This window comes from Physella acuta, unplaced genomic scaffold (genome assembly GCF_028476545.2).
Source record: "Physella acuta isolate Inbredline_101_S28 unplaced genomic scaffold, ASM2847654v3 ptg000300l, whole genome shotgun sequence".
Classification (NCBI taxonomy): Eukaryota; Metazoa; Mollusca; class Gastropoda; family Physidae; genus Physella; species Physella acuta.
Genome location: NW_026731819.1, coordinates 252,071 through 276,616, shown reverse-complemented (window position 1 = coordinate 276,616; position 24,546 = coordinate 252,071). Strand labels below are relative to the sequence as shown.

Sequence of the window (24,546 nt, the reverse complement as noted above, 5' to 3'; positions counted from 1 at the left end):
ACACTCAAAGCCCTCGATGAGGGCTAAAAAGTGACCGCGATTGAAATTCTCTTTATATGAGCTCTATTACGAAAAAAAAATTCCTCCGACGACCCCCCTTGAAATTTTGTGAGGTGGTAGGAGAACACATTGGGGTGTCACAAAAAACTCGGCATATCTGGGAAAACTTCGTAAAGGGGTCAAAACTGACCAGTTGTATTTCCCTATATAATCTTTGTATTTTATGGGAAAAACAGAGGGTCATTTCAACGCAGACTTTAGGGTACTTAAGCTCTTTATATCTGGCTAATTTTTTGCATGCTCCTAGGTCAATGGCTTGACCTTTAGGGAAAGCTGTCGGTTACACTCAAAGCCCTCGACGAGGGCTTAAAAGTGACCGCGAGTGAAATTCTCTTTATATGAGCTCTATTACGAAAAAAAAATTCCTCCGACGACCCCCCTTGATATTTTGTGAGGTGGTAGAAGAACACCTAGGGGTGTCACAAAAAACTCGGCATATCTGGGAAAACTTTGTAAAGCGGTCAAAACTGACCAGTTGTATTTCCCTATATAATCTTTGTATTTTATGGGAAAAACAGAGGGTCATTTCAACGCAGACTTTAGGGTACTTAAGCTCTTTATATCTGGCTAATTTTTTGCACGCTCCTAGGTCAATGGCTTGACCTTTAGGGAAAGCTGTCGGTTACACTCAAAGCCCTCGACGAGGGCTAAAAAGTGACCGCGAGTGAAATTCTCTTTATATGAGCTCTATTACGAAAAAAAAATTCCTCCGACGACCCCCCTTGATATTTTGTGAGGTGGTAGAAGAACACCTAGGGGTGTCACAAAAAACTCGGCATATCTGGGAAAACTTTGTAAAGCGGTCAAAACTGACCAGTTGTATTTCCCTATATAATCTTTGTATTTTATGGGAAAAACAGAGGGTCATTTCAACGCAGACTTTAGGGTACTTAAGCTCAGTATATCTGGCTAATTTTTTGCATACACTACTATAGATGACTAGGCCGTATGGAAAAACTGTTGGTCAGACTCAAAGCCCTCGACGAGGGCTAAAAGATGATCTTGAGTGAAATTCTCCTTATATGAGATATATATATAAAGAAATCGAAGAACGATCCCCTTAATATTATGTTACGTCGTAGACCGACCATGGAGGCTAACAAAAAAAACGTTATTCCCGTCGGAAACAGCCATTATAGTTGTTAAATATGTTCATATACCGCAATTTCTTATATAAGCATAGCAACTATTTGTAAAAAAAAAACAAAGACATACGTCATACGTTCAGTTTTCAAGGGAGGTAACGTTTTTTAAATTATTATTTTTCAAATAATTGTATACTATTTTAAACAGAAACAGAAAATGACGAAGTATAGCATTTGTTTTAGTACAAAATTAAGTTGTTAATTCAGTTACGTATCCCAATTAAATAAATAAATAAATTTCAAAAGGCAATGTAATATAAACTATGAGATGTACTGTTCATGGAACCTGTGTAGTTCTAATTCCATTTTACTTATACATTGCGTACTTTCCAATATTTCTCCGACAATGGTATTTAAACAACAAACAAAAACATGTTTTTTCTAAAGTTAGCATTACTGTTTAAATTAAAGCACTCAACACCCAATCCATCGCTAAATAATTAAGTATTCAAATTCTCAGATGTTATTTAAAAACCTAAGCGAAGCTAGGCAGTATGCCTAGTTTTAATTATACATTAAACATTTTTTATCTTTTTCCTGGCACGATTTGTGGGGGAAAAAAAAGAGCAACACAATTTTTTTTAAATGTGAACTTATTTCTGTAAATAAATGTTATCGTTGTCATTTTTAGAGAATGTGCATGGATGAGAATCAAACAGAAAACAAACACATTGTATTTGTGCACTGTAAATGCGTGGAGTTGATCTATTGTCTGCTTTAAGAATGTTGGTGTGGGGTGGGGGGGGGGGGGGGAAGGGGAGGGCTGGCTGTGTTTTCTATGGCGCCGTTATGCCAAAAAGATTTGAAGTTTAATGTTTTGTAAACTCGATTTATAATTAATTAGGACTGTTCGTGTCTTGTATAGCACAGAAAAGAAGTACAGAGTTTCTTCCCGGCATCTCTTCTCTCCTCCCCACCCCCGAAAATATCAAAAATGTTTTAAAATTTACGATTTCCCATAATAAATTTAACAAACAAACACAAGGATCGCTTTTTCCTTTTTTTTTTTTTATTTTGTAACACAAAACAAAAAGCCCATTACACACACACTAAAACAATTCAACACTACTTCACCTTACATTGATCATGAACATACAAAATACCATTCTTTGTTCAAAGCAAAACACATGAAAAAAAACACCCCTTGATTTATCAATGTCGGATTTAAGAGAAATAAAAATCACCTGATAGTATCCGTCTGTGATTCGTTGTAGTATAGGACACCGCCCCACCCCATGTTAGAGGCGTAGCGAGGGGGGGGGGGAATATAACCCCCGGCGCCGACCTTAGGGGGCGCCAAAATGGTTAGAAAAATAAATCGAAAGCTTGAGGGGGGGGGGGGGTACAAGTCGAAAGTTTGTCCCCGGGCGCCGGGAAGGGTCGCTACGCCTCTGCCCCACTCAGCTACACGTACACGTGTGTACTTAATCACCCGCCTACATGCATGTGACGAAGCTTGTCCATAATTTCCGTAGTACTTGGTCTAGTTGCAAAATGGCATGTAGTGAGTACATTTGACTTCAGTAATTTGTCAGTATGACGCATTAACGCATTGGCCTATACACACAAAAAAAACTACATCGCTAGTTCTGTTATTATTATTGTGACCACCACAGCAATATAGTATGGTTTGCATTTTTTTCTTTCTATCGTTGTTTTGGTTATGAATTAACTTGAGAATTAGGATTAGGGTTGAGGTTAATACCTGGGTGATTAATGCGAGAGCGGCGGATCAAAATAGTTTCACTACACACATCGGTGTATAAATGAGTAGATTTTAGTATGTCGTCCTACTAGGACATTAGCCTGTCGTCCTATTAGGACATTAGCCTGTCGTCCTACTAGGCCATATTCCTTTCGTCCTACTAGGACATATAAACCTGTCGTCCTACTAGGACATATAAACCTGTCGTCCTACTAGGACATATAAACCTGTCGTCCTACTAGGGCATATAAACCTGTCGTCCTACTAGGGCATATTAACCTGTCGTCCTACTAGGACATATAAACCTGTCGTCCTACTAGGGCATATAAACCTGTCGTCCTACTAGGGCATATAAACCTGTCGTCCTACTAGGACATATAAACCTGTCGTCCTACTAGGGCATATAAACCTGCCGTCCTACTAGGACATATAAACCTGTCGTCCTACTAGGGCATATAAACATGTCGTCCTACTAGGGCATATAAACCTGTCGTCCTACTAGGACATATAAACCTGTCGTCCTTCTAGGACATATAAACCTGTCGTCCTACTAGGACATATAAACCTGTCGTCCTACTAGGACATATAAACCTATCGTCCTACTAGGACATATAAACCTGTCGTCCTACTAGGACATAGTCCTGCCGTCGTATTAGGACATATTCAGCCGACAAGAGCTTTTTCTGCACTTCGGCCTCAGGCAAGGTTTCCTATGCTGTCTCCTATAGAAAACATCTTTTTATGTAATCTTTGTAGAACCATTCAATACTTCATAATTTGCTGAAACACACAAAGCACCTACTGAGATGTGTTGCGAACAACTGGCATTGTGATAATTTAAGTCCAATGACTCTCTATAAAAAAAAATAATCCAAACGCTCCACCCCTTTCCCCCCCCCCACCCTAGGGGCCGGTGTTAAGGGCCCTAATTTAAAACAGCTACTGCTCCACTTAAATCAATCAGTGGGCAGAAAAATTCGCCCCCCCCCCCTTTCTACGTCCTTCGGCTTTCCTAATTAATTAATCTAAATTAGGTTGATTGGTGCTCTGAACTTGACCATATCCCTAGCGCAACCACACCCTTTAAAAATAACCAGAATATTATTCCTTAGCATACGGATTAAACTATAATTATCGTTGATTTACGTTACATGAATATTTGGGTTCAGCTAATCAACAAATAAATTAGATTTTATAATACTGTTAATCAAAACACGTCCCCTTATTTTGTTGAGATCCCTTTCACCCCACCCCCCCCCCCCCCCCTCTCACTCTCATCCAAACCCCCAGTCGATGGCTTAATCCGCAATGAATGCTTTCTCACACGAAATCACTTTTTTTTTATTATGCAGATAAAATAATCTCTTTTAATCGAGTTTTTAAAAGGTGAATTCTAAATTTAAAGCGATAAAAAAATATGAAAATCCCGTTAAAATGATTCTAGTTTTATTCGTTCTGAAGATAGCACCTTCTGTCCTTCACGTCAAATTACAAAATATCAGCCCTCGCGAGGCTGTCACCGAGTCGGTTTGAACTCTTCCTAGCCCTGGCGTCATTCATTATCCACCCACCCACCTCCAATTCCCCCCCCCCCCCCTCCCACCACCGGGGCTTGTTTCACCGGAGTTGACGACTCCACAACGGCACAAGGGGGGGATAATCGCGTCACGTCCCTGGCTAACCCCAGCATTGTTATACGTCTGCTGATGTGTTCGTCTGCTGTGGAACGGCTTTGATATGTGCTCACTACTTGTGAATTATTTCTACATCTATACATAGTTTTAAAAGGTATTTCTGATTTACGTACATTCGCTTTTTCTTCAATAAGAATCTACATCCGCTAGAAATTTCCTTATCGGATACACTTTTGGAGAGTTCGTTTAGTGCAATGTTTTATCACTTGATTATTGTTTTTATAAAATTTTGACACTGCGATTATTTTGTCCACCGAGATACGCGCCTAGCGGTTTAAAAAAAAACTAATCGAATTTCTATTTCGCGTATGCCTGATGTGTGTTTGAACTCACGATGCGCGTGCTTATGTAAACCGTTGTACACGTGTGACACACCTGGATAGACACCTTAATGGTATTAAACGGGTTAAATGTTAATTACGTCACAACCTTGCCGTAGGTTACGTTATGTGTTTGTTCGAATGTGTACCGCAGTCATGGATTAGACAAACATACATATGCGTAAAGCAACTTGTCTTTCCCACGATATCAATACTCTAACACCAGTCCTACACCCATTAAGCCGCAAGCCTAATTAAAAGGATACAAAAAATAGTTCTATTATTTTACTATATCGTGGTATGCACTTACTGCTAATTATACAAAAACATTACAAACGGTGAGTTTTGGTTATAGTTTTTTTCTTTATTGGTCAGCAAATGGTCATCTCTGTTATGTACATGTCCAGGGTTGGTTGGTCAGTTCGTGGCCACCTCTGTATAAGGCCAGGTTCGACACAATACCTTTTAATGATATGTTTTAATATCATGTTGTTTTTTACATAAAACACATCACTATTTGATCACATCTCTATCACATTGTATTAATCCATTCACCCCTTCTCCACCCTTCACACACACACCCTCTTCTACCCTTCAGAAACACACACCGTCCCCCACCCCTCACAAACACACACACCCTCCTCTCCCCTTCATAAACACACACCCACTCCCACCCCCCTCGCAAACACACACAACACCAGCAATGAAGTAATTTATTTACACACTAGTTCTGCCACCAATCGCAGTGTAATTCATCTCTTCTTTATATCCTTCAATGCTCTCCCCTTATTTCTGATTCAATTACTTTTTTTTTTATTACACCGAATTTCTTCCAGAATTGACGAGCTTGGGTGCAACCAATTGTGAAAGACAGAGGGGTGGCAGGGTGTGAAATAATATTATGTTTATTCAAGTCAGTTTATGAACATCTTTTTCCTCTCTGACTTTTTATTAAATTACATACTAATTATCCATATGGGCTAAAGTTTCTAATCTTAAAAAGAAAACAATGTTCGGGCCGTAAAAATGTTTATTAATTTCTTACTCATGGTCCAATCAATCAATAATAACAATGAGGTAACCTCTAATTATGCATGCATTGCTGAAATATTGGCTCGCATTGCCTTGTTGCTATGGAGCCTTCGCCCAATTGATTTAGTAACGGTGGCTTATATTAATTAATATATTTGCACAAGAAATGCACAACTCTCGGGGGCTTATTAAACCAGCCAGGAAAATTATTGCGACTCGTTAAAAAAAACAACAGAATAGGCCAACATTTGTTTTAAATACGTATATCATGTAGGCGACATCTTTAAAAAAAAATTCGTACAAATATTAAATAGAGCTAGAATTATTTTAACCTCTATGTATGGTCCAAATTTGATTGTCAGAATATGGCATCTCTCTATATGGCCAGATTTGATTGGGCAGAACATGACCACCTCTTGTGTGTAATATGGCCAGATTTGATTGGTCAGTAGCAATGACCACCAGTACTGTATATATGGCCAGGTTTGATTGGTCAACACATTGCCTCCTCTAGTCCTCAGGTCATTAGGGACTAAAGGTTGAATCTAAGCAGGCTCAACAAGACTGAAGCAGGTGTAATGTTCCAAATGTTGGTTTATGAAGTCAAAACAACACGGACAGACTCACACAAAACTTATGTGCCGTTTCGTGTCTAGATCACAACTGTCGATCTTTCACTCACATTTATACAGCTCACAAATAACATTACAGGAACTTTACTCTATAAATATATTATTTAGCATGTTTGCCTATGTTGGCTTTCTATATACTTTCTTCTTCTTCTTCTTCGTTCTTAATTTTTAGTGTTGGGAGGGATCGAGCCTTATCTGCCAGAGGGTTTGAACTCGAGACTTTTTTCGAATTTATCAACCATGAGCTTTGCCGACTCGACCAGGCTTCCACCACGATTAAGGATTACGTGTCAACTGGTTATGCGCCATTGAGGCCATTGACTCCGATTTCAGCCTGCTTTTCTTTTTGGATTTGCTTCCATAGCCTTTGTCCAACCAAGAGCAAAGCACAAGGCAGCTAACGAGCCTCATCTGCCCGAAGGTTCGAACTCGATATACTTTCTAAATACATCCGAGATTCGAACTTGAGACATCTAGGTCAAAGATCACTCTCAGTATAGCTGTCATACATTCGCCTGTTAAACTTGGTTCACATTTTTATTTTCACTCTACCCAAATATAGAAATTCCAAACACTCATTGTTTATATAAATTACGTCGCTCCAAACTTTAAATTATTTTTTTAAATAATACCGGACACACGAGACAAGATGACGTGACCACTTAAATCCCTACACCCCCCCCCCCCCCCCCTCTGCTTAAAATTTGATTTGTGTCGTGTCTCAGCGTCTCTCCCTGAGCCCCGGACCCCGAGTCTTTATTATTATCAAGTTTTCATTACCCTGTGGGGAAATTTTTATTGGCCGTCGAAAGTAACGCTGTTATGGTTTTCGCTCTGTCTTAAATTATGGGAACCTCGTGCACACCTTCTCCCTTTTCCCTCGCTCGGTGTCTCGTCGGCTCAGAGTTGGCCACTTTTAACGAGGTGACGAGGTCTTTTTTAAGTGGGTTTTTTTTTAAATACCCAAGGTTAGATAAGCCTACAATATTACATTATAGAAAACGTTATAGGGAATACAATAGGTACATTTTTACGCTAGTTTTCCATTATAACTTTCTCTGCTGGTATTTGATTTGATTTATGTGCTTATTTATAGAAAGTAAAGATCCCTTTTTAGTAATTTTAGACCTAGCGATCCATTGGGAAGGAAGATGAAGTAGAGTTTATATTTATCTTTGGTAGGGATGAAATAATTTCGTGGAAGTAATTGTATACGACGAATGGTGTTATCCCCCCTCCCATCCCCCCCCCCTACCCTAATTACACATGAAGTGTGTTAATACGAGCCTATTGAACCCGGTGATTTTAGAACTGAACGGGCTTACCGCGGGCTTGTGGGCTTTTAATTGGGGAGGAATAAAGTCAATTAATAGAGTTAATTAATCTATTAGCATGTAAATTTCTGCCCCTCCTGACGCCACCCTTAACAGCAATCAATCGTTAGCACAGCGTACACATACGGTATTAATCCTTTTTTGCATTTTTATTTACATGAGCTTTACATTATATATATATATATATATATATATATATATATATATATATATATATATATATATATATATATATATATATATATATATATATAATACATTTATAATATAAATAAATAAGTATATATATATATATATATATATATATATATATATATATATATATATATATATATATATATATTATATATATATATATATATATATACATACTTATTTATTTATATTATATATGTATTATATATATTATATATATATATATATATATATATATATATATATATATATATATATATATATATATATATATATACAAGGCAAGCGTGTAATGGACCGCTTACATTAAATAAAGTGCAACACTGTCACATTTTTAATTAACCATCAAAATTTCCTAGTCACGTCCCCTCGGCCTTGTTGGTTGAAATTTACGATTTCTCTGACGGTTTTCTCTAGACTTTGATTGTTCGCTCTGTGTGAATTAAACATTTCCAAGGGGCATAACTAGATCTACAAGTTTGAAGTCGGGCAGCGATCCCAGGCTAGCATTAAAGAAATTCCAATGAGTATGTTTAAAATGGGGAGTGTTCATTGTTGTGGATTACCAATATTCAAGGGGGCAGAACCAGATCTCAAGTTTGAAGGGTAGAGATTCCTGGCTAGCAGTTTTAAAAAATAGCAAAGAGTACGAGTAAATTGGGGAGTGATCATTGTTCATGATTATAAAAGATTATATGGTCTATAATAACAAATTAAAAGTTGGGCAGCGATTCCAGACTAGCAGTAAATAAAGAACATGTGTACGTTTAAATCTGGGAATGTTTATTGTTTGATGATTACAAATATTCAAGGGAGAAAGGGGTCTGCATTCTTACATGTTTGAAGTAGAGTATTAATTCCATGCTAGCATTAAAGAAATAGCAATGATAGCGTTTAAAATTAGAATTGGGAGTGTTCGTTGTTAATGATTACAAACACCCAAGGAGAAGGGGTGGTGGTCTGTATTCCAACAAGTTTGAAGTCGGATAACGATTACAAGTTAGCAGTAAAGGAAAAGCACTGAATAAGTGTAAATTTGGGAGTGTTCATTGTTGATTACTAACTGCAGGGGAGGTTAATGCGGGGATTTTCATGACGGATGAAATTTGGTAAATCTCATAATTGTATTAATAAAGCGTATCAAATTAATAACATATATAATTATTTTTAATTAGAAAACACATCGGTTTACTTAAATCTGAATTTCTGATTCGACGTGAATAGGATCTTTTTTTTCCGTGTCTTTGAAACGCAATTAACCCACAATTGGCTTATTATACACAACTGTAAAGGAAATTGTCTGCTGAAACGAATTATATTGTATTCTTTGTTGTTCTAAAAAAAAAACGTTTTCACTTAATTAACAACCATAGCGAGAGTAGAATTGTTTACTTCAGAGAAGATTGAGGTTTCTATACAAAGTATTATCTGCGGGCAATTAACTGTAATGAACTTGCCTTAACGGAACAATCCTACACTGTGCTGTGTTTATAAGGCTAATAGAAAATTACATTCAAAGATTTATTTCTCTGTGAAATTAATTAAAAGATAAATGTGTCTGGTAAATATTAACATTTATATTTGAACAGATGAACGAAAATTTCTCTGTGGAAACATTCGCAATCTTGTGAAAGACTCGACGCATTTGTGATAATTGGTGGATGTAAAAAAAAGAAGAAAAAAAGCCAACACTACACCTTCAAGGGAAGTAATCGAAGCTTACGTTTTCTTTATTCTCTCCCCTGTGGCCGGAACTTTTTTTTTTTTTTTTCCCATTAACCTACGACTCGCCAGAAACCAAGCAAAGGTGATATTAATGTTATCAAAGGATTTATGTGTTTATTCGATCAAGGGATTATTACAGAAAGGTAAGGGCTGTTAACCAACGTTGTTCATTACCTTTAGTTTAAAGACCTACTATGCTAAATTCGAGATTATATTTTCGTTTGGGGGCGAAGCAATTAAATGTGCTGCTGTAAAGAACCATTCGAAATTTATATCTACAGTCCATGTGTTTTATATATATATATATATATTATATATATATGTATATATATATATATATATATATATATATTTATATATATATAATTTATATGTGTATATACATGCATTTATGATATATATATATATATATATATATATATATATATATATATATATATATATATATATATATATATATATATATATATATATATATATATATATATATATATATATATATATGTGCGTGTGTGTGTGTGTGTAATTTGTGTAATATATTAACACTATCCCAAAATACTCAGTGAAAGACAACTTGTATTTTATACTCATTTACTCAGAAAATAATTGATGTAATTCCAGCGACAGAAAATAGGCCTGCTGCTATTTTAGACATAACGGTTAATGTCAAATATCTGTTAAGCATTTGCTTTTGTGTAGTTTGTTAAGTATTTGCACCTGCCAGTGCATTTGATATGAGGCTCATAGCCAGGCATATGTTTAATAATATGTATAATATGTAAAACCACTTCTTTGATGGCATTTATAAGAACTAATTGTTGATTGAGGCATATGGTTAGGCTCATACTAAACCACATTGACGATTCTGCCTTTTATATATATATATATATATATATATATATATATATATATATATATATATATATATATATATATATATATATATATATATATATATATATATATATCAACCCAGATGTTTTGTTGAACAAGGCAAGTTATTGAGTATTAAATTAAACCATCCTTTGTGGAAAAAGACTTCTGGTTTGATCCAAAACTTTACTTTAAAATATTGTGAAGAAGACTCACATAGTTATATTCCTTCAAACCTTTCCAGCCTAAACAATAATTTTAGAATATATTTTTTTTGTTTGAAACTGAGCTGAATAGCTTAATACAGTAGAACAGGTGTTGCGCCAGTCGAGGGGAAAAAATATGCCCGAGCTATCATATCTCACATTACAACACATTTTAAAACAAGAGCTCACCCTCGCTGTATACCACGCATATCAACATATCTCGTTTTCATTGATACGTTTTTATGTAATGCTGGTGGAGAAGGAAAAAAAATAAATCGATTATTAAAATTGCATGGAGTTCCCTTTACAATAACCGAGCAAGATGGCGGATAGATAACAAAAACATCGCTCATTTGTAGCTAAAGGTGGGGGAAACTTTGTTTGCCACCCGCCATCTGTGGGTAATGCATTTTATTTGATGTGATAATTTTTTTTAATTAATTAACAACGTGCTTTTGAAGTTTGATAGCTCGCGTGGTGTGTAAGGAACAATGCAGGTAGAGGAAAAGAGATGTGTAGGCTTAACACGTAGGGTGGCATGTTATTGCAGGTTTGGGTTAAGATCAGGGACGGCTCCAGCGTATTAATTATTTTTGTATGAGGGGGTGGGGGTGCTAGATACGCCGATGATAAAAGCGCATCTTAAAGACACAATGTAACGGTGGGAAATATAGTTTAGTGTCTAGACTCTAGAACGACGTGTCAATTATTGTTGTCCTACCTATGACGGTTACATTTGTCTTACCTGTGACGGTTACGACGCTGAGGATCTCACCTCAACGTTAGTCTTACCTGTGACAGTTACGTTAGTCTTACCTGTGACACTTACGTTGGTCTCACCTGTGAGGTTACGTTAGTCTTACCTGAGAGGTAACGTTTGTCTTACCTGTGACGGTTACATTTGTCTTACCTGTGACGGTTAAGTTTGTCTTACCTGTGACGGTTACGTTTGTCTTACCTGTGACGGTTACGTTTGTCTTACCTATAACGGTTTCTTTATCTTACCTCTGAGGTTACGTTTTTCTTATCTGTTACAGTTACGTTAGTCTTACCTGTAAAGGTTAAGTTTGTCTTACCTGTGACGGTTACGACACTGAGAACCTCGACTCGAAGTTTGTTTTACCTGTGACAGTCACGTTAGTCTTATCTGTGAAAGTTACGCTAGTCTTACCTGTAAGGTAACGTTTGCCGTACCTGTGAAGGTTAGGGAACTGAGAACCTCACCTCAAGATTTGCCTTACCTGTAAAGGTTACGTTTGCCTTACCTGTAAAGTAACGTTTGCCTTAGCTGTAAAGGTTACGTTAGTCTTACCTGTTACAGCAGTGGCGTAGCGAGGTCGGGTGACACCCGGTGCGGCACTTAATGGTGTCACCCCCCCAGAGGCATAGAGACCCTTCCCAGGGACAAACTTTCAAATTTTCGATTTGCACCCCCCCCCCTCAAACTTTCGATTTGAAATCCCCCCTCGAGTTTTCGATTTGCACCCCCCCCCCCTCAAACTTTCGATTTGAAATCCCCCCTCGAGTTTTCGATTTGCACCCCCCCCCCTCAAACTTTCGATTTGCACCCCCCACCTCGAGTTTTTCTCTATATATTTTGCTATTTTTTGCCTTGGTGTCACCCCCCTAAATGGTGTCACCCGGTGCGGTCCGCACCCCCCGCCCCCCCCTCGCTACGCCCCTGTGTTACGTTTGACTTACCTGTGACGGTTACGACACAGAGAACCTCACCTCAACGTTTGCCTTAACTGTACCTGCTATCCCACTGTGGACCCTACCTCACCTCCACGTTTGCCTTAACTGTACCTGCTATCACACTGTGGACCCTACCTCACCTCAACGTTTGCCTTAACTGTACCTGCTATCACACTGCGGACCCTACCTCACCTCAACGTTTGCCTTAACTGTACCTGCTATCACACTGCCGACCCTACCTCACCTCAACGTTTGCCTTAACTGTACCTGCTATCCCACTTCGGACCCTACCTCACCTCAACGTTTGCCTTAACTGTACCTGCTATCCCACTGTGGACCCTACCTCACCTCCACGTTTGCCTTAACTGTACCTGCTATCACACTGTGGACCCTACCTCACCTCAACGTTTGCCTTAACTGTACCTGCTATCCCACTTCGGACCCTACCTCACCTCCACGTTTGCCTTAACTGTACCTGCTATCCCACTTCGGACCCTACCTCACCTCAACGTTTGCCTTAACTGTACCTGCTATCCCACTTCGGACCCTACCTCACCTCCACGTTTGCCTTAACTGTACCTGCTATCACACCGCAGACCCTACCTCAACGTTTGCCTTAACTGTACCTGCTATCCCTCTGTGGACCCTACCTCATCTCAACGTTTGCCTTAACTGTACCTGCTATCACACTGTGGACCCTACCTCATCTCAACGTTTGCCTTAACTGTACCTGCTATCCCACTGTGGACCCTACCTCATCTCAACGTTTGCCTTAACTGTACCTGCTATCACACTGCGGACCCTACCTCACCTCCACGTTTGCCTTAACTGTACCTGCTATCACACTGTGGACCCTACCTCACCTCACGTTTGCCTTAACTGTACCTGCTATCACACCGCGGACCCTACCTCACCTCCACGTTTGCCTTAACTGTACCTGCTATCCCACTTCGGACCCTACCTCACCTCCACGTTTGCCTTAACTGTACCTGCTATCACACCGCGGACCCTACCTCAACGTTTGCCTTAACTGTACCTGCTATCACACTGCGGACCCTACCTCACCTCACGTTTGCCTTAACTGTACCTGCTCTCACACTGCGGACCCTACCTCACCTCCACGTTTGCCTTAACTGTACCTGCTATCACACTGCGGACCCTACCTCACCTCACGTTTGCCTTAACTGTACCTGCTATCACACTGCGGACCCTACCTCACCTATACGTTTGCCTTAACTGTACCTGCTATCACACTGCGGACCCTACCTCACCTCAACGTTTGCCTTAACTGTACCTGCTATCCCACTTCGGACCCTACCTCACCTCAACGTTTGCCTTAACTGTACCTGCTATCCCACTTCGGACCCTACCTCACCTCCACGTTTGCCTTAACTGTACCTGCTATCCCACTTCGGACCCTACCTCACCTCAACGTTTGCCTTAACTGTACCTGCTATCCCACTTCGGACCCTACCTCACCTCCACGTTTGCCTTAACTGTACCTGCTATCACACCGCGGACCCTACCTCAACGTTTGCCTTAACTGTACCTGCTATCCCTCTGTGGACCCTACCTCATCTCAACGTTTGCCTTAACTGTACCTGCTATCACACTGTGGACCCTACCTCACCTCAACGTTTGCCTTAACTGTACCTGCTATCACACTGTGGACCCTACCTCACCTCAACGTTTGCCTTAACTGTACCTGCTCTCACACTGCGGACCCTACCTCACCTCCACGTTTGCCTTAACTGTACCTGCTATCACACTGCGGACCCTACCTCACCTCACGTTTGCCTTAACTGTACCTGCTCTCACACTGCGGACCCTACCTCACCTCAACGTTTGCCTTAACTGTACCTGCTAGTGCTATCACATTGCGGACCCTACCTCACCTCAATTTTTACTTCCCTGTTAAAGTGACGTTTATCACCCTTGAAGATTCTCGCTTTAGCCCGTCACTTAGACGCCATATGCGCGTGCGAAATCCACGTGACATACAGGTCATTAGGGTATAATGAGACTACTCATAACTTTAATTGATTGCTATTCTGTAAAGTTTAGTTTAAGAATAGCTCATTAAAATATTGTAGTTGTAGGCAATATCAAACTTGTTTAAGATAATTCATTTAAGTATATTATAAAACGTGTTTAAATTAATTCATTCAAGTTTTGTACGCCAAACTCTTTCACGTCGATAAAGTTGATTTAATAGTGTGATATCGCCGAAGGTATATCGCTTACCTAGAACCATACTGTTCTAACTCCAGTTTTCGTTTCTTTTTTTTTCTTCTTAAATTTATACACCCTTGTGTTGTAAATTCCCCAAAGGATCAAGACATAAAAAATTGTAGCCATATCTCACACTAGTATAATACAACACTTTAATTTCACCCAGACCTTAATACAAAAATGTGAAGGGAAACTAAAACTAAAAGCCTTTTAAACAGAGTTTCTTCCAGGCATCTCTTCGGGGAGAGGGGGGGGGGGGGAAAGAGCCCTCCCCCTCCCCTCGAAGAAAGTCTACCGCCCCCCCCCCCCCCCCGAAAATTTCAAGTGCCCCCCCCCCCCCCCCCCACCCCCGGTGAAACTTAGAGGGGCGCCAAACGGTGTAGAAAAAAATTGGAAGCTCATTCTGAGCTGCATTACTGAATTATACACGATTGTTTAAATTTATTTTGAGATTAGAGAGTAACACCTTTAAACTGGAGTTAGTTTTAACAGCGGATGAAACGCGCGCCAAAAAAATCTAAATGCTAATTAGTTCGGCGTTTTAAAACTCACAGCAAAAAAACAAAAATGTGTTCCGTGTTCAATAAGTGGTACCATAAGGTATGTCCGGCTATCTTATCAATTTGAGCACATCAAGTACACCTGAATAGGCCCTCATCACGACCGCCATCTTGTATTTAATAACATACATGCTTGTCGGCGTGTGTTAATAATAATTGCACAAGTCGGAGTTTATAAAAATACATTTATATAACACGTGTGCATTATAATGTTCGTAACAGCTATGCCTCCCCCCCCCATGATGTGTGTACACATCCTCACATGATGTGTGCACACATCCTCACATGATGTGTGCACACATCCTCACATAATGTTTGCACACATCCTCACATAATGTGATGATTTCCACAGCGCCTAAACATCTGAGGTGTGGATAATGTATCTTTGTTTATGAGTATCTCCATAAGGATTCTTCATTTGCCTATGTTAATGTCTACATTGCATCAACATAGACCTATGATGATGTCTACAATGGCTCAACATCAGTCTATGATGATGTCTACAATGTCTCAACATCGACCTATGATGATGTCAAGAATGTCTCAACATCAGTCTATGATGATGTCTACAATGTCTCAACATCAGTCTATGATGTCTACAATGTCTCAACATCAGTCTATGATGTCTACAATGTCTCAACATCAGTCTATGATGATGTCTACAATGTCTCAATATCAGTCTATGATGATGTCTACAATGTCTCAACATCAGTCTATGATGATGTCTACAATGTCTCAACATCAGTCTATGATGATGTCTACAATGTCTCAATATCAGTCTATGATGATGTCTACAATGTCTCAATATCAGTCTATGATGATGTCTACAATGTCTCAACATCAGTCTATGATGATGTCTACAATGTCTCAATATCAGTCTATGATGATGTCTACAATGTCTCAATATCAGTCTATGATGATGTCTACAATGTCTCAACATCAGTCTATGATGATGTCTACAATGTCTCAATATCAGTCTATGATGATGTCTACAATGTCTCAACATCAGTCTATGATGATGTCTACAATGTCTCAATATCAGTCTATGATGATGTCTACAATGTCTCAACATCAGTCTATGATGATGTCTACAATGTCTCAACATCAGTCTATGATGTCTACAATGTTTCAACATCCACCTATGATGATGTCCGCAATGCCTAAGCATCGACCTATGAATATGTCCACAATACCGCAACAACAACCGATGATGAAATATTATCCACGATGTCTCAGCATCGACCTATAATGATGCCTACAATGCTTCAACCTCACCTTATTATATTTACAATGTTTCAACATTAGCCTATCGTGATGTATACAATGTGTGATCATCAGCCTATGATGTCTAGAATGTTTCAACATTAGCCTATCATGATGTATACAATGTATGATCATCAGCCTATGATGTCTAGAATGTTTCAACATTAGCCTATCATGATGTATACAATGTGTGATCATCAGCCTATGATGTCTAGAATGTTTCAACATTAGCCTATCATGATGTTTACAATGTATGATCATCAGCCTATTGTGTCTACAATGTTTCAACATTAGCCTATCATGATCTATACAACATTGACCTATGATGAAATATTATCCACAAGGCCTCAACATTGACCGATAATGATGCCCACAATATTTCAACATTAGCCTAAGATGATGTCCTAAATGCCTCAACTTCCACCCATATGTCATCCAAAATCTCTATTCTTCACCCGCCTTTGATGTTCATACCGTCCCCTCACCCACCATAATTTACATAATATCTATACGCAAATACGTCAATACGTCTATCACCTACACAAGCATGTAACCCATAATTAGCGGTTTAAAGCTATTGATTAGCTCTTTCCCCCCCCCCCCCCAACACTACCACACCCACAGCGCTCATTAGCATGTCTAATTTTGATTAGACCCCCAACTAATGAACAGCATGCACCTGTTTATAATCTTTACAGCAGGTATGGCTCCCCACAGGTACTTAATTATCTCTCCCCAGGTAAGTCCAGGTAGTGTACCTTGACATTGTTAGCTTCAGAAATTAATTAAGAATTTCGGCTATGTTTATATACCGTGTGCGTAATTGTTTTTCAATATATTACTGTAATGATAAATCATTTTAAAATTTTAAAAATAAAATAAATTAAACAGTATGAAGACCAACTGTACCTTCACTAAGGTTTGTAGAGAGGGGAAGGTCTGCTGGTATGGCGATAATTATTATTTGAACGCATACATATAGGCCTACACATGCAGATACACATACACATAACCTACAGATGCATATTCACACATACAGATACACGTACACGCAGTAGTGTCGCTGGGCTGGGGGGAGGGGGGGGGGCGGGGTTCGCAATGGGTGACCGCATTTAAGGGGTGACACCAAATTGAAAAAATGTTTAATTTACCGTCTCAAAAATGGTTTCTCTAGTTAAAATACTGAAAAGGAAAGGGGAGGGTGTTGAAAAAAAAAAGATAATTACCGCACCAGGCGACACCCAACCTAGTAACGCTACTGTATACACAATATATATATATATATATATATATATATATATATATATATATATATATATATATATATATATATATATATATATATATAATATAAAATATATATATATATACATATATATATATATATTGTTAACTAAATCGACCAAATAAAGGGTCTACCGCAATCATTATACACACTAATAGGTGTGTGAGGGTCGAAACACGGTCATCAACACCGAGGTGTGTAAGTTACGCTCATTTTTAGTTACGCCTCTGTGTAACTGTAGTTACGCCCCTGTGTAACCGTATTACACTCCCCTGTGTAGCTGTATAGTTACACCTCAATGTGACTGTGTTACACGCCCCTGTGTAACTGTGTAGCTACACCCCTGTGTAACGTGCGTTACAGCCCCCCCCCCCCCCCCAAATAAAACAACTGTGTTGCACGCCCCCGTGTAAATGTGTAGTTGCGCCCCTGTGCAAATGTGTTACTCGCCCCTGTGTAACTGTGTAGCTACACTCCTGTGTAACGTGCGTTACAGCTCCCCCCCCCATGTAACTGTATTACACGCCCCTGTGTAACTGTGTTACGTGTTTGACAGTCAGTCACCGGCCCCGGTCACACACGTGCAGTGTCGTCTCGGTATGAGGGCCGATCACGTGGGATCAGCCGACCTGAGGAGTGACACGTCAGTGATTGATTGATTGCCAATAGGGCCATGCACGTCTACGAAATGGTCTCTGGTATTTATTACATTCACGTTAATGCCTGTTACTTTGCCTCAAGTTATTAGCTTCGTACACACGTTACATTTAAGAAGTAAACTAACACGAATATATATAGGCCTATATATATATATGTATATATACATACATATATATATATATATATATATATATATATATATATATATATATATATAGATATATATATATATATATGTTTGTATGTAAATATTAACTTTAAATAGGAGTTATTCTTCGTTACTAATTATTTAATTCTTCTCAACTAAATCTAGATGAGTTTTGCCCTTTTAACACTCCCCTTCTTCCTCCCCCGCCCCCTCTCCATTACCGTTATCGTCATATGTCGCCGTACATGGCCAGATCCACGATTTCTACACCCTCACCCCTTCCCCTTCATACCAGCCCCCTCCCTAAAACTAAACTGTTATTCTAACCAAAAAAAGTACATTTATTTCAAAGTATACGTTTAATATACGCAGGTCATATAAGTATATATTTAAGCCCCCCACCTCCTCTATTCCTCAAATAGCTAATCGCTACAACATCCACATTATCACCTGTTATGTAACGTTATTTATGGACCACCCCTCTTTTTTCATCTGTAAAACTCCACCCCCCCTCCTTATCCCCTGTGGGAAACGTATAGTATTTTCAAGACTATACCCAGGTCATACAATTTAGCCCCCCATCTCAGCTACAACATCCACATTGTCATGTAGTGATAACGTTATGTATCGACCCCTCCCCCATCCATTTTGTGTTCAACTTTCCACCTCCTCCCCCACCCCCATCTTCTCCCCCACCCCCATCTTTTCCCATGTTGTGGAAATAAGCACTTAAACACGCACCGCGGGGACACCGTATGTACACCGTACGCCTCTCCAGTCACAAAAAAAAAATACCTTTTGGAGTTATCTCCCTTCTCCTCATCAATAAGTTTTTGAAAGACTTGTCTGTCAGGTCAGACGACAGCTCCTGGCCACACACACACACACACACACACACACACACACACCACACACACACCACACACACACCACACACACACACACACACACAACCCACTCGCGGGATAAACACACACGCTCGAAACCATTTTTTTTTTAAAAAAAGCCCTCGCTATCTGTCTCCTATGGTAGTCACGTGACCACGTGTCTTACTCGTCACCGCGTGTTGATGCGCCCCTAATGAGCAGTTAATGTGGATATCACCAGAAACCAGTCGCGGATTTTATTTTGTTTACTGTGTGTGTGTGTGACTTCTATTTCAACACTTATGTTTTCAATAGCCAGACGTGTGTAGCTAGTCTAGTTCATTTCAGTGAAGCTCGTGTGTATAGCTCATGTGTATAGTTTGTGTGCATTTAGGAAATGTAAAACTAGCAGTTTAAATTTTTTAATGTTTTTGTTTGTTTTTGTTTACAACAGTTTTGGTAAACATATACTTAATATCTCACTACTTGAAGTATCAGGAGTCGTTACTGGTATTCAACAAATACATTTTTTTTAAAAATTGCATTCCTTCTTAGTCTAACAGTAAACCGATCTATTTTTTAGTAGAGAAAATGCTCAATTGAAAATGTTTATTTTAGTCCTTAACAGAAAGAAAAATCGATTTTTCCTTTGTAGTTAGTTGAACCGTATATACTTAAAGTACATTAATATTATATGTATGTGTGTTTATTTATCACAAAAACCACTCTTTGTTTATGATCAATTAAGCGCCCTTTTATTAATATCCATTCAATTATATACATACATATATATATATATATATATATATATATATATATATATATATATAATTACGCGACTTATAAATCAACATATACGTATAGATCAATTGATATATATATATATATATATATATATATATATATATATATATATATATATATATATATATATATATATATATATATATATATATATATATATATATATATATATACTAGCATATACTTCTAGATCAGTATCTATATATGCATAATTATATATACTTATACATTTATATATATATATATATATATATATATATATATATATATATATATATATATATATATATATATATATATATATATATATAAGTTTCTTTAAGTATATGTAAAATGCTTTTATATATTTATATATACTTTGTATGTATATACCTATACGAGAAAAATGGCCCGTTGAGGAAGGGTACAACGGGCGCTAGGCTGATAGTGCTGTCTCTTTTCTCTAAACTAAAACCAACCCACCCCCCCCCCACACACCACCCCCACCCCACCCCCCCCACCCACACACACCACCCCCACCCCCACCCCCCACCACACACCACCCCCAACCCAACCCCTCAACCCCACACACCACCCCCACCCCCCACCACACACCACCCCCACCCCCACCCCTCACCCCCACACACCACCCCCTCCACACACCGCCCCCCCCACCCCCCCCCCCCCCAAAAAAAAAACATGTCTACCGTCCCATTCAACGAAGTATAATTATATACTTTTTCCAGTGTCCGCCCCCTCCCAGAAAATTCTACCCCCGCCCCCGAAAATTTCAAGTACCCCCCACCCCTCTCCGGGGAGGAAAAAGTCTGAAAGAAACACTGAAACCAACCCACCCCCCACACACCACCCCCCACCCCCCCCACACACACCACCCCCCCCCCCACACACACCACCCCCCACCCCCACCCCCACACACACCCACCCCCCCACCCCTCCACCACCCCCCACCCCCAAAAAAAACATGTCTACCGTCCCATTCAACGAAATATAATTATATACTTTTTCCAGTGTCCGCCCCCTCCCAGAAAATTCTACCCCCGCCCCCGAAAATTTCAAGTACCCCCCACCCCTCTCCGGGGAGGAAAAAGTCTGAAAGAAACACTGAAACCAACCCACACACCACACACCACCCCCACCCCCCCCCCACCCCCACACACCACCCCAACCCCCCCCCCCCCCCCACCCCCCCCCCCCCCCCCCCCCAAAAAAAAAAACATGTCTACCGTCCCATTGCAAGAAAACCACTTTTTAGATTAGACACATTAATTAGGCGGTAATTTTATTATAGAGTATCGATGAGGAAATTTCTTTTGAGTTGTGTGGAGGGGGGGGGGGGGCTCAGACGTTCTTACGCGGGGGGTGGGGCTTCGCCCCTACCCGAAGAATTGTATGCAAGAAACTCCTTCACGCAAACCATTTAGATTAGACAACATTTCCTTTTTTTCAATGTTTACGCGATAATCAATGACGTCATTTTACTGTGTGCACTCTCTGGTTTGAGATTATGTTCTACTCTACGCTAAATGTGTCGACGTCATATTTCGTTTTTCGAATTACTGTGCATGTTTTTATTTTGCTTGTGTTTTCTCTAGAGCGTTCTTGTCAGACAAAGCGTTCTTGTCAGACAGAGCGTTCTTGTCAGATAGATAGACAGACAGCGAAACTATTAGTATTAATACATACGAGTAAGCCTATGTATATATGCATGGATTGTGTGCTGTTGTTGAGTAGTGTAACGTGTGTTTTTGATCAAGCATAATACGTGTTTGAGCCCGAATTTAAGCCACAAATAGACCTAATCTGTTGGTAAATGTCCCATGGTAAAGCCCGGCTCTGCTTAAAGTTCAATGAGGGCTTTAACTCGCCTTAAGGGATGATAGCGCGGACCCGCGTACAGCATCGTATTGACTCCATCAAACCTACAGGAGAGTGTGTGGGTGTGTGTGTGGGGGGGAGGGGGGGGGGAGGAAAAATGGTTCAGTAAATCACCGGAAATTCTACTTTGATTTATGTACATCGGCTGATGTCATCAGTAAAGATTTACGTGACGTAACGTGATGTAGTACGCATTATTTCTAAAGCAGCTCAACAAAAAAAAAATTCTGACGTATTACGCATGTTTTTATTTTTTTTCTTACTCTCTAACGTGGTACACTAAAAATTGGGTCAGAATTTGCGTATTTACCAGACATAATAATCTCTAAATACAGTTTAAGTAGTGTACGCAGGCGCACTTTAGAAACCAACAGCTGAGCCGGTGTGTGTGCCCACGACCAACACTGTCTGTTTGGTGTAGACCGGCCACACGTAGGACCATGGGAGACCGCAGCAGGTATAATCTCAACAACATCCACACGTCGATTATGGGAAGATAAAATAAAATCCTTCACAACCTTTGTGAACTGAGCGGGGTTTTAAAAATTTTAGGAAACCATTTTGATAAAAAAAAATTTTTTTTATACAAACCACTAAGCCACTTTTAAAAACCATCCCCATTGACGTTCGCTCATACAATCTGTATCAACAAATGTTGAAACAAAGAAGGCCCGAAATTTTCGTTTAAAAATTAATAAGCCCTAGCTCTCACTTGTAACCATTCCCTGTTGCTAATTAATTAGCTCGTTAATTATATATATAGATAGATAGATAGATAGATAGATAGATAGATAGATAGATAGATATACATATATATATATACATATATATATGTATATATATATATATATATATATATATATATAATATATATATATATATATATAATATATATATATATATATATATGTGTGTGTGTGTGTGTGTGTGTGTGTGTGCTTTAGGTGCATGGGGCGTAGGTAGGGTGGGGGCGGTGGGGCAGTCGCTCTAGGCGCTCAATATGAGTTGCATAACTAAATTATACAAAGCCAAAATTAAGAAAACCGAGTGCTACTTATCTATACAAACTGATTTAACTTTCTTTATATCAACTATTTAACAAGAAATAAAAAATGCTGCGGGACATTGTCTGGTAAAAAAGCGCCCCTGACATTTTCAAGTGGAAAGGGGGGGGGGGGGGGGGAATAAAAATTTAAAGTTTTGCCCGGGCGCCGGATAGGATCGCTACGCCCCTGATAATGTGTAAGCTACGGTAAGACGTTTTTTCCTGATACCTTGTTAAATGTTTATTCACTCACAACTTCCTGTTTGCTTAGCGGTGTTATTTTAATTTAATCAAAGGCAGCTTTGATCAACAAGTATTAATTAAAAAATATTTTGAAACTAGTTAAATTGAGCATGTGCTTTTCTAGATGTGCCACCAAAGTCTTTACAACAAATTTAAAAAAAAAAATTCATCGTGTGTTTCCGAACACAAATCGGTAACACACACTGCTAGAAGTGACTTTAAAATAAAGCAAAATCGTTTGATATTTGTTATGAAACTAAAAGAGCATAAGAGGTTGGGGGGGTGGGGGAGCTGATCAAATCAATAACCAAACTAACAATTCATAACAAAAAAAAACCTACTCAATGTGTTGCCAACATTAGTTTCCCTTTAAAGTTTCTTAAGTCATAATGGGAGCTTACTCATAGGTTTAAGCTGTGTTTATGTAGGAACACCATAAGGATTGATGCACTCTAGATCTATTTTATATTAAGTATCGTTCTGAGATAGAAAAAACCAACCATACTAAATAGGAAAAAAAAAGTAAACACATTTTATTGAGCTATAAATATCCTAATATTTATGGGACCGTTAGACGATTACCTATTGTGATGGATCCTTGCTAACCTTTAAATCTGATTTAGTAATTCAAGGGAGATAAGCAGCTCAGCAGTCAACACTGCAAAGGTCTTTCCAACAAAGCCCCTTAACCAAAAATTTCCCTTGATCTCCATAAAAAAAAACCCAACCCAACCCGCTCACACCAAGATGATACGATCGTCACTGTGTAGGTTTTACATAAAAAAAATTGATATCAAATAAATTATCAAGATCAATGAACTGTGATCAATACATCCTCTAATCACACCCCGGCTTGACAGGGATGTCCGCGATAATCATATCATCAATTTAATCTTTACGTATTATAGCAGGGGATATAGATTTATCAACACGCTGCTTACAGAATCGA

At 39.0% G+C, this 24,546-nt stretch overlaps 1 protein-coding gene across 1 annotated transcript in view; it reads left to right on the top strand.

Moving 5' to 3' along the window:
- The first annotated feature begins 9,859 nt into the window (after window positions 1-9,859).
- LOC131939894 (LIM domain only protein 3) overlaps window positions 9,860-24,546 on the top strand; it is a 156,519-nt gene continuing 141,832 nt past the window's right edge. Inside the window, exon 1 of the mRNA XM_059298426.1 lies at window positions 9,860-9,985. Within this exon, the coding sequence (XP_059154409.1) occupies window positions 9,934-9,985 (52 nt within the window). The 5' untranslated portion in view covers window positions 9,860-9,933. The remainder of the gene's footprint in view (window positions 9,986-24,546) is intronic.